General features: G+C 34.9%; 1 protein-coding gene across 1 annotated transcript in view; it reads left to right on the top strand.

Moving 5' to 3' along the window:
• Nucleotides 1–10,663, top strand: part of LOC128664192 (aldo-keto reductase family 1 member C15) — a 48,999-nt gene extending 38,336 nt beyond the window's left edge. The window contains exons 3-9 of the mRNA XM_053718956.1: nucleotides 1,445–1,561; nucleotides 2,608–2,685; nucleotides 4,612–4,734; nucleotides 4,833–4,942; nucleotides 5,919–6,084; nucleotides 8,806–8,888; nucleotides 10,458–10,663. Of these exons, the coding sequence (XP_053574931.1) occupies nucleotides 1,445–1,561; nucleotides 2,608–2,685; nucleotides 4,612–4,734; nucleotides 4,833–4,942; nucleotides 5,919–6,084; nucleotides 8,806–8,888; nucleotides 10,458–10,500 (720 nt within the window). The 3' untranslated portion in view covers nucleotides 10,501–10,663. The remainder of the gene's footprint in view (nucleotides 1–1,444; nucleotides 1,562–2,607; nucleotides 2,686–4,611; nucleotides 4,735–4,832; nucleotides 4,943–5,918; nucleotides 6,085–8,805; nucleotides 8,889–10,457) is intronic.
• The last annotated feature ends 1,739 nt before the right edge of the window (nucleotides 10,664–12,402 follow it).

Raw genomic sequence — 12,402 nt, 5'->3', positions numbered from 1 at the left:
ATTGAATAATGAATTTCTCATATTCACATTAATATCAATTATATCTGTATTATGTCATGAACAGTAAGAAGGCTATTTAAAGACAAATGTTCTTAAAACTGCATATAATATAATATATATTGTTTGAAATGCTGTTTTTTGATAGGAGTGAGGAATATGCTTATGTTCCGTATATTCATTCTATATGGAAATCATTTGCCTGATTATGATAGCTATTATAGCTATCACATATACATATACTTTATATATATATATATATATATATATATATATATATTCTAATCAATGTTTCAAGTCTTATTGTAAATAGGATCCTAGGTAAGAAATCAAACACACATTTGAATGTAAACTTATGTTTCCTTAAATATATTTATTTTTAATCTATATACTCATATCACGTATGAACACTGTATCAATGAGGTTTATTAAGGTGTTAGTGTAAAAGTTTTGTAAGCACAGAAGGGGAGGATAGGGGTTAAATCCCAGAAATTTGGTTTTAGCCAATTGGATGTTTTTTCATAATTTAAAAGGGGCTGGATTAGGCCATTTGACCACACTACAATTAAGGCTTAGCTGCCGAAACGCGTCAGTGGGTCACTGGGATTTCACCATTATCCCCTGACCTTTGCTATGTTGTGGCTAATGTGAGGATTTTAACAAGCTTGGAATAAAGATTACATTTTACACCAATTCCCGTGGAGGTGCTCTGGTGTTTTGTACTGTGCATTTTTTTCTTGCCCATCATCATACTTTAGTTATGTTAGACAATAACTGTGCCTTTTGCAGTCTTGGCAATTAGCGGTTTATGTACAGTATTCAATACTCTAAAGCAAAAACTAAAATGCCTCAGCAGGAGACTGACCCAAGGGTGTCTACACATTTTTTCCCCAGGGTGGGAAGGCAAAAAAAAAAAATCCCATAAAATAATTTTAGTGGCAAATTGTGCCAAAGGGGATAGATACATATTTTAAAAATTGCCATCAAGATTTCACCCAAATAGGTGCATATATTAATAAAAATGTAAATTACAAAATTACAGGGGAACATTTACTCCACTTTATCCCCATCACTCTGTATTTCAGATCTGGCTAAAATAGTATTGCTCCTTTGGAAGATTGTAATTCCTTAAAGGAATTTAACAACTTTCATAAAGAAGTGATTAGTGAGGCTTCTTATACACCAGTAGTGTTCAGCCTTTTCAAAAATTGGCCCAAATAAAATGATTTACTTATATGACCGGTGAGCGCATTTTATAAAATCCATGAAGAAATAAACATACATCGTTTTATTTTAGCATTACAAGGCTGTATAAATTAAATAAAGTTTTTCTTCTTACTATTATTCATTTTCACGTTATCAGAATCTTGGATAATCTCAGTATTTTTGTATAATTTTCATAATACTGCTGTATTCCTCTTTACCAATATTGATCACCATTTTGCAGCTTTGGAGCACTTTTCATTCGCCTTCCATGGTTCGTCCAGCCCTGGAGCGATCTCTGAAGGATCTACAACTGGATTATATGGATCTCTTTATCATCCACTCTCCTGTTGAATTTAAGGTCTGTTTATCTTAAAGGGACAGTCAAGTCCAAAAAAAACTTTCATGATTCAGATAGGGCATTTAATTTTAAACAACTTTCCAATTTACTTTAATCACCAATTTTGCTTTGTTCTCTTGGTATTCTTAGTTGAAAGCTAAACCTAGGAGGTTCATATGCTAATTTCTTAGACCTTGAAGGCCACCTCTAATCTAAATGCATTTTGATAGTTTTTCACCACTAGAGGGCATTAGTTCACGTGTTTCATATAGATAACATTGAGCTCATGCACGTGAATTTACTATGGAGACAGCTCTGATTGACTAAACTGAAAGTCTGTCAAAAGAAGTGAAATAAGGGGGCAGTCTGCTGAGGCTTAGATACAAGGTAATTACTGAGGTAAAACGTGTATAAATATAACTGTGTTGGTTATGCAAAACTGGGAAATTGGTAATTAAGGGTTTATCTATCTTTTTAAACAACAAAAATTCTGGTGTTGACTGTCCCTTTAAGTAAATGCAACAATGTCTTTCTTATGTTTCTTAAAGGGACATTAAACTCTTAATAGATGCTAGATAGAATTATGCATTCAATTAAAAGATTAGTCTGAAAATAACACGTAGATGCATTTTTAAAGTTTCATTGGCTGTTTATATATTGACAAAATAAGTTTAAAGTTGAAATGTCTATAAAACAAAGGGAGCTGCCATGTTGTAACTTAGGTTACCTCCTCTGCTGTGTCCAGTTAGGGACAGTTATAAATAGGTCACTAGAGTGTGCAGCCAATAGCTGTGTGGAACAGTGTTCTGCACTTCCATTTCTAACAGGAACTGAAAAGCTCACAATTTCAGAATGGAATTACAGGAAAAGGGAACAAAATAAATAATGAAAGTATATTGCAGGCTTTTTTACATGTACAATTTATCATTTTATATTACTATCTCAAAGTGTTTAATGTCCCTTTAATGTCATCACTGTATTGTTAGCATATTGATTTCTTTGCACCAGACTGGACATTAATCTAAATATTAGACTGTCACTTTTCTTTTCTTCTATTCAATTTTAAGCCTGGGGATGATTTATTTCCAAAAAATGAGAATGGACACTTTATTTACAACAACACAGACATTCGAGATACATGGAAGGTAAGAAACCTGTTTGGTAAATCAAATTAGAAATGGAATGTCTTTATTTTGACATTCTGATGGTAAATTCAATATTATCATTTGAATATTGAATGTAACATTAAAATATTCAAATGCAATGTTCAAATATCATATTGAAATGTTGATTTCATTAGACTTACATTGAAGACAATGAGATTCAGCATTTAAATGTTAACATTTATATATTGCATTCAGTGTAACAATGTTATATTACATACAAAAGTGGGCAACATTTACATTGGGAAACACGAAATCACCCAGAGTCACAGGAGAAGCGTCACTTTAGGGACCACCAGAACAGTAAGATACATATTACATTTTTTTAATTGATTTTAGCTGTTAATATTACTGTGAAATATTGGGAGAAAACATACGTTTGCCAGAAAAAAATCTACTGCTTATTTGAAATTCAGAGTTAGTGTTATTGCATTGTCTTTTTATTATTCACGTGTTAGTTATACAGTACCATTATACTGCATTTAGTGGTCTTTTAATATGAGAATTAAGAAACACACATTGCGTTTTAGTGTTGAGTCTTAACATACTATGCAGGCAAGCAAGGTATTTAATTCTATAAAACTCTCTGGGCTTGTGAGATTCTATAAGAATTATCTCCAGTACTATAAAGCCACTGTCATATATATAAAGGCAATTTTTACCTTAACAGTGAGTCTTGCAAAAATGTGTTCCCAGAATTTAAAGGGACATGAAACCCAATTTTTTTCTTTCATGATTTCTTTCAATGATTTAAAAACCAATTTACTTGTATTATCTAATTTGCTCCTTTGTTGAAAAGCACACCTAAATTGGCTCAGTAGCTGTTTATTGGTGGCTGCACATAGATGTCTCATGTGATTGGCTCACCCAAATAAATAGCTATTTTTTTCAACAAAGTATATCTATAGAATGAAGCAAATTAGATAATAGAAGTAAAATAGAATGTTGTTTAAAATTGTATTCTATATCTGAATCATGGAAGACATTTTTTGGGTTTCATGTCCCTTTAAGTATGTGAAGACAATGCAAGAGGACTCACAAAAAAAAATTATAATATAAAAACAAATACACACTTAAATTAAAATAGTCAATAAAACGTATTGTTTAATTGCATTAAAAATCCTAATGAAATCGTTCTGGAAAAGTTGTATTTTATGAAATAATTTAAATTTGTATTGAAATCTTGCAGGAAAGAAACAGGTACACATTAGTAAAACTACACGTACAATACGTATATATAATGTGAAGTTCAGTGCATAACATTTTATTTATTGTTCCATGGCCATTGCTAAAATTTGTCCTCCAGGTCTTGCGTATTCTGTAAACATTTTACAACTGCAGTTCTTGCTTTTTTTTCTCACAAACTAAAGCGTGGCAAGAGTGGGTCAAAATACGCTAAAAACACTTACTACCCTTAATAGAAAAATACCTTCAAATGAAAATGAAGGCAATTTTAAGAAACGATATGCTGCAAACAGTAATCTGATTTGTATTGGTTGCAGCATTTAATATGTAAAGTGCGCCCCCTGATCACTTCACTCTCCCCAGTGAAGTTTCATTTTATAGAGAGCTCCATTACTTTCTATGGCAGACATCTCGCAACTCACAAGGGACAACCACTTTTTTTTATAAAATTCCCTAAGGTAGGGCCGCCGTATTGCCTCTTTAGAGGAGGAAATATATGATACATACATACCTCAGGGTTTTTATTATGGAAAATTATTCAAAACATTTCTTGAAACAGCCCCTAACGTATATTTTTCATAAGTGTCCTCTCTTAAAGTGGCAGTACGATAACCCTACCCTAAGCGCAACCCCTGCAAGTGTTGAAGGGGTTTTTCATGTCCTGTTTTTAGAATTGGGCCCCCAGTCCCAGTGAAACTCTAAACAAACTTGTATCTGTTATAGGCTCTGGAGGAGTGTAAAGCTGCTGGGCTGGTAAAATCTATCGGTGTCTCCAACTTTAACCGCCGGCAGCTGGAACTGATTCTCAACATGCCAGGTCTGAAGTACAAACCAGTCTGTAATCAGGTAACAAATATTATGTCCTTGATCAGTTAATTACCTTCTAAACACAACTAAAGGGTTTTCATCTCTTGGTCTATAATTATAATCATTTTAATTTTTAGGTGGAATGTCACATCTATCTAAATCAGAGCAAATTGCTGGCATTCTGCAAGTCTCAAGACATTGCTCTTGTTGCATACAGTGTTCTGGGCTCAAGCCGGGATGAGAATTGGTAAGTCCCCATCTGACAATGTACACTGCGCTTTGTTTATTTTAATTAAAGAATATCACAATTCAGATTTTCTGTAAAATGTACACAAAAATCTTGAATTCCAGCCAATAGCTGATTGCCTTTAAATGTATCATCTACTGTTCTACACTCCTTGTTTCCTGTTTCTAACATAGTTAACTCACTTGGGCTGCGTTCCCATAATTGCTGATTATTTAAAAAGTTAACGTCTCGTCTATCTGTAGTTTACATAGTACAGACTTTTTACAGTTTGCACTTACTAAATATTGCTAGCGGCTTAGGACTAGATTACAAGTGGAGCAAAAATTGCGCTTTCGCGATCGTCAAATTTGTGCTCCACTCGTATTACCATCTTATACATTTTTACATACACAAATAATAATACAAATTTATAGTAAACTGTCCCTTTAAGATGCATTTGACCCACTGACAATACACTGGTATCTGCATGAAAATTGTTCCTTCGGGTTTATTTTTGTACTGTATATGAAATAGCTGTCTTTGCTCATTAAAATGTGCTGTGCTTTCAATGAGCACACCTCCTTATTTTATCTTTCTATATACACAAAGGCTTCCTTTTCTTATCTATTTTTGCATACACAAATACCGGTATAAATGTATAGTAAAATGCTACTTTAAGATGCCAGTACCATTGTATTCTGCATACATGTGCATTTGCCAGTTGTGTTTGCTGTACATGAAACCACAAGCAATTGGAGTTCATACACTTGGCAAATACCTGTGTAATACCACAATATTGGTAGCAGGTCATTTGCACATTGGAAGTTATCATCTAAGTAAGGATAACATATAACAGAAGTATTGTTTGCAACGGAAAGTATATATGCACTTCCATACCACTTTTATGTCTCTTAAAATAACAGTCAGATCATCATGAATGTAAAGAAAAATTACTTTGTGGTGTCATAACTTGTCTGTGAAATATGCTTTTTTCTAGGGTAGATCAGAATTCGCCTGTGCTTGTTGAAGACCCTGTGCTAAATACAATTGCTAAAAAACACAACCGATCCCCTGCCCAGGTGGCCATGCGGTACCTACTACAGAGGGGAGTCATTGTCCTTGCAAAAAGCTTCACTCCTGACAGGATCAAACAGAACTTCCAGGTAACAAAGGGGTTAAAAGAAAGGGCTTCTTAGAAATACTTTTGAATACGACATAAGGAATGTTTCCATCTTTAAATAAAAAATTGCTTTTGTTTTGGATGAATTTAAAAAAATATAAATTGTTTCATATTAATAGCATTAGTTTGAAAACGTTAAACAGCCCATGCAAGAAAAAATGTCTTGCATATTCTGTAAACAGTTACCCCCTGCAGTTCTTGTTGTTTTTTCTTGCAACCTAAAAGGTGAGGAGATTGTATCATGATATGAATAACACATTTACCTAATAGAAAAACACCTTCATGCAAATGCAGAGGTGATTGTAAGATACTATACACTCCAAGCAGAGTAATCAGATTTGTATTGACTGCAGGATTTAATTTTTAAAGTACTCCCTGCTAACTTCACTCTCCTCAGGGACATTTCCATTTCCACTGAGCTCCATTACTTTCTACGTTGACAGCAAATTCCGAGAGGGCAGTCCCTGTGTTTGTCATTGTGGCTTTTCACATCTGGCCTAGTGAAGTGTTTAGAATCTAGCCCTAGGTGATGGACAGGCAGAAACATAAAATGAAAAGCAACTGTGTATAAAATATATACACACGAAGCGCTGTTATATCTATATATAAAATATAAATACAGAGTGTAATACAGTAAGAATAGTTATAATAAACAAGGCAAACTGTAAGAGCTTAAAGGGACATTAAACATTAAATACATGCTAGATAGAATGATGCATTCAAAGAAAAGATTAGTCCATGACTAACATGTAGATGTATTTTTAAAAGTTTCATTAGTTGTTTATAAAGTGACAAAATAAGTGTAAAGTTTTAGTGTCTATAAAACACTGGGAGCTGCCATGTTGTAACTTGTGTTACCTTCTCTGCTGTGGCCAATTAGGGTCAGTTATAAATAGGTCACTAGAGTGTGCAGCCAATGGTTGTGCTTGATTTAACAGTGTTCTGCACTTCCATTTCTAACAGGAACTGAAAAGCTCACAATTTCAGAATGAAATTACAGGCAAAGAGGACAAAATAAATAATGAAAGTATATTGCAGAGTTGTTTTATATATACAATTTATCATTTTATATTACCATCTCAAAGTGTTTAATGTCCCTTTAATACACCAATGTGTATAAAGTCCAATAACAAACAGTCAATTCAAAAAGACACTAAAGTACAATACTCACTTAAATACAGCAAGTATATAAGTTGTTCTATCATATAATAGATGTGCTATATAGTCCAGCAGCTCCTCTTAGATTAGGGCAACTCCAGGAATCCCAATAACAAAAGCTGTAGATTATAAACTTTAATTACACTGCACAAATAAAATGGCACACTCACAAGATTACCATATAAAACAGGCACATAGGGAGGTTATCCAACTGACAAACAATCCCCCACATAGGTATATTCAGATCCGTGCAAATGTTCAGGTCTGTGCAAGCGTCAGCTGTGTTATCCAGGAGATGAATCGCTACGATACCGTCTGATCAGTCTGATCCTGTGTGAGACTGTGTGAATCTCACTACTGGACGCTCCAAACACACTGTGCTACAAATGATAGGAAGTGAGGAAACCCTTGGTCGTCTGCCAATCTGCGTGCACTTCAGAACTACGGCAGCTTCAGAGGGATCTAAAGGGATAGCAGACTTCTACGCGTTTCATCCCGATCGACGGGACTTTCTCAAGAATAGAGTATTAGTTGAGCCCTGATCCTTTTTTACAGGCAGAAACATGTTTACCCACTGCTCTTTCATATGATATAGAATTCTTGCAGTGTTCCTTTAATTATTTTTGTACCCACAAAAATACCCTGTTTACAGGATATACATATCTGAATCAAGTCCATACCTCCCAACATATTGCAGAGGCTTTCAGGGGCTGGCAGGTGAGGGAGCTTTGTGGGTGTGGCTGTGTTTTTGTAGACACAGCCTCTATTAGATGCATTTGATTGTGAGTCATACAATGGGTTAAGTTAAGCAGGCCATTGGGGAGTATGTGAAGGCTGTGGCTAGGCATGAGCCATCTCTGGTTTTGCTCTGGAAACCTAAAGCTTAGCCTTGATGGAGAAGCTACAGGAGGGGTCAGGCAAAGCTCCCACTGTAAGACTGTAGTTATGTAAACATTTTTAAAGGTCTTAAAATGCATCTCCAAAATGAAAATGCAGTCTCTATAATCTCTTCTCATTTGTAAAAAGAGCATCACTGGGTGTGAGTACAGATAACTTGAGAAAGAGTTATTTGTATGTGGCACATACAGACAACAGTATACCGCAGGGCAGGACTTCCCAACTCCAGTCCAAAGAAACCAACTCAGGGTGGATCCTGAGGACTGGAGATGTGGATGCCCTTCCTAACACATGTCTGGTACTTAAAGGGGCATTGTAATATTTTTTTTAAATTTGATCCACCTAAAATAACAACCAACAATCTAAATATATATATATGTTAATGGATGTTCCTGTACTTGATAAATAACTATTTATTGACGGACTTGTGAAGGGTTGTCAATATCCACCAGCAGTTGGAGTTGCCCCTTTCACTCAGTGAGCATTAATACAATGGTATCGATTGTGCGTTGATTTTCTGCTAGTTTCTATTCACATGTAAATACAGAGGAAATGTGTTCATAGACTTATTACCAAACATCATATGTGATCATAGCAATAATTTTGCTTTCTCATGATCTATACACAAATATGGCTATTTTATTCTCAGGTCTTTGACTTCCAATTAAGTGATGAAGATGTGAAAACTCTGGATTCACTCAACACAAATAGTCGTTATGTGGAAACCCCTATGTAAGTGATTTTGGTGACTTTCTGTTTAACATGAAATAAGCAAAAAAAAAATGTTTATTTTTGTTAAAATCAATTTATTGCAGACTTACGTAGCATAGTAATATTGGGCTATATACTGTAGTTGCAGAATGTCCCTTCATTGTTCTTTATATATTAAAAAAATACAATTGTTTTGTCTTCACCAAAGTGATGACTTAAAGGGGCAGTCTACTCCAAAATTGTATTGCTTAAAAAGATAGATAATCCCTTTATTACCCATTCCTCAGTTTTACATAACCAACAGTTATATTAATACACGTTTTACCTCTGTGATTACCTTGTATTTAAGCCTATTCTGTCAGCCCCTTATCACATGGCTATTTATTATCTATTTATTTGAATTTTAGCCAATTAGTGCAGTGTCATGAACAACTCCACAGGAGAGAGCACAATGTTATCTATATAACCCACAGGAACTAGCAGTCTTGTTGTGAAAAGCTAATAAAAAAGCATGTGATAAGAGGCTGTCTGCAGTGGCTTAGAAACAGGCAGAAATTCTGAGGTTTTGATGTTGTAAAGTATAATAATATAACAATGTTGGTTGTGCAAAGCTGGGGAATGGGTAGTAAAGGCGTTATCCATCTTTTTAAACAACAACAATGTTGGTGTAGAGTACTATCCCTTTAAAAGGAAAGTGTACTGTAAAACTGTTTTCCCTTTAATGTGTTTCCAATGATTTGTCACACTAGTTGCAGAGTATACAATATATATGAAATAGCTGCCATTGCTCATTAAAATGTGCTGAGCTTTTCCTTATTTCATCTCTCTATATACACAAAGGCTTCCCTATCTTATCTATTTTGCATACACAAATCCCAATACAAATTTATAGTAAAATGTCCATGTCAGATGCATATGACCCACTGCCAGTACACTGGTATTATTATTATTATCGGTTATTTGTAGAGCGCCAACAGATTCAGCAGCGCTAGGTATTCTGCATACCTGCTTGCACACCTGTGTCATATCACCATATTGATAGCAGGCCATTTGCACATTAAAAGTTATCATTTAAGCAAGGATAACATTTAACAGAATATTATTTTTGCAAAGGAAAGTATATAGCAAAAATGTTTATTATGGTGTTTGAAATGCACTACCATTCCACGTTTATGTCTCTTTAAATACCATTCAGGTCAGCATAAATGTATTGATGTCTGAATAAAGAGATAAAAATCTACTAAAAAAAAATCAGATCATTGGGAGGAGAAAAAGCTTATAAAATGAAGTCAGATTATAAAATGTTAATTTGTTCATTTTCATCTACTTTTTATGTTTAACTCCTGCAAAGCAATTAAACACACAAATAAAGTCACACATGGGAGTTGAAAGCACTCCAAGCAAAACCCCACTGGTAATTGACAGTTACGTGTGAGAAGTTGCAGAGGGTTAAACACATCTAACATGAGCATCTAAAGTTTGCATTAATATATATTCATTTTAATAATGTTCCAATAACTTTCATATTAAAGTTATTTACAGCAAATTATCTAGACATTACCGATAACTGATTTCTATATCTTTATTTAGGTGGAAGGATCACCCCAAATACCCTTTCCATGATGAATATTAGAAGAATGGGATTCCATACACCTGCATCTTCAGCTGATCAGCATCTCCATTCTTACAGTTACATTATTTTTTTATCATCGAGTAAATATTACCACCAAAGCCAAATTGCCAGGAAACTTGAAGCAATATATTTCACTTTTTAAATAAATGTATATATAATTTAAGATCCGTGTTCTGATTGATCCTTTCTTTAAGAGGCTTGTTTCTATAGGATGATGCATTAGCAGAGTTGCTGGGGACCACATCTCCAAATAGTGAATACAATTTACAATTAAAAAGTTTAGTAAAACCTTACTATTATGATTTTTCATTTTTTGAATAGATAAGGATCTCAGACAGGGAACCTCTCTGCCATATTTCATGGCAACTCAGAGAGCAAGCAGCATTCTCTGCCCATATTTATTGTTGCATGATCATAAGCTTGTGCAACGATGCCCCCTGCTCTTGTGCAACCAGTTGCATGAGAGCAGGACTTGCCATTCATCCTGGGTGAGTCAGTCTAGGATGAAGTAATGGGCTAGACCAGTGTTTCTCAGCCTTTTTGCAGCAAGTACCCCTACAGACATACATTTTTGCTCTGAGTACCCCCAAATGTAACACATACATATTATTTATTCAAAAAAACAAGAGACAATATTGCATATGCCAGAATGTGACAAATTGGTATCAGATATTTTTGTGTTTTCATGAATCTATTTTTAAATCCAGTTTTACAGAATGCGAATGCAGCAATCTTTGGAAATGTTAGAGCAACAAATAATAATAATAATAATAAAGAAATATAAAGAAAACACACAACGAGCATGCATATATTTGTTACAATGTTTCAGTTTAGAAAAAAACATGATGTTGGAAGTAATATTCATGTTACAATATTTGTGTGTGTCTTCATCACATATGCAGCTTTTCAGGCGCATTTCAATGTGGCATACTTGGGTATAGAACGTTTTACCTGGCATGTTTCACTGTGGTATATTTTCCTTGTAATTTATGAATCATAGAAATATAGATATTGACGGCAGATAACAGCCATAGGCCCAGCAAATCTGCCCGATATGACCTAAAAGTATAAACTTATCTAGTTTGTAGGATAGTCTTATGCTTGTCCCAGTGTTTGTCATTATTACCTCTTGAGGAAGTTTATGCCATAATATCTCACTGTGGCCCTATATCTGGCACATATATATCTGCATTTCTTTACTTCAGTCTTCAAATGCCACTACAGGTACAAATACCCAAATCTTGAATTCCAAAATCCAGACTATGGGGCATATGTATCAATCTCCGAATGGAGCATGATGCCCCGTGCAGGCTCGCCAGAAACAGCAGTTATGAAGCAGCGCTCACAAAGACCGCTGCTCCATAACCTGTCCACCTACTCTGAGCAGGCGGACAGGCATCGCCGGAAATCAACCCGATCGAGTACGATCGGGTTGATTGACACCCCTCTGCTGGCGGCCTATTGGCCGCGAGTCTCCAGGGGGCGGCGTTGCACCAGCAGCTCTTGTGAGCTGCTGGTGCAATGCTGAATACGGCGAGCGTATTGCTCGCCGTATTCACCGAGGTCTGTCAGACCTGATCCGCACTGTCGGATCAGATCCGACAGACCTTAATAACTAGAGGTCTTGTTATGAAATCCAAACTTTTTAGTTTAATATTTTTTTTAAAATAAAATGATCAAAAATTACTTTTTTTTCTCTGTCTGTTCCAAAAAACAAATCGTGTTCTATATTTATTTAAAACAACTATTACCTTTCTGATTACAATACTGTATTACCTTTCTGATTACAGTACTGTATTACCTTTCTGATTACAGTACTGTATTACCTTTCTGATTACAGTACTGTATTACCTTTCTGATTACAGTACTGTATTACCTTTCTGATTACAGTACTGTATTACC

Source organism: Bombina bombina, chromosome 6 (genome assembly GCF_027579735.1).
Source record: "Bombina bombina isolate aBomBom1 chromosome 6, aBomBom1.pri, whole genome shotgun sequence".
Lineage (NCBI taxonomy): Eukaryota > Metazoa > Chordata > Amphibia > Anura > Bombinatoridae > Bombina > Bombina bombina.
The sequence above is the reverse complement of the archived record's forward strand: the minus strand, read 5'-3'. Positions and strand labels throughout refer to the sequence as shown.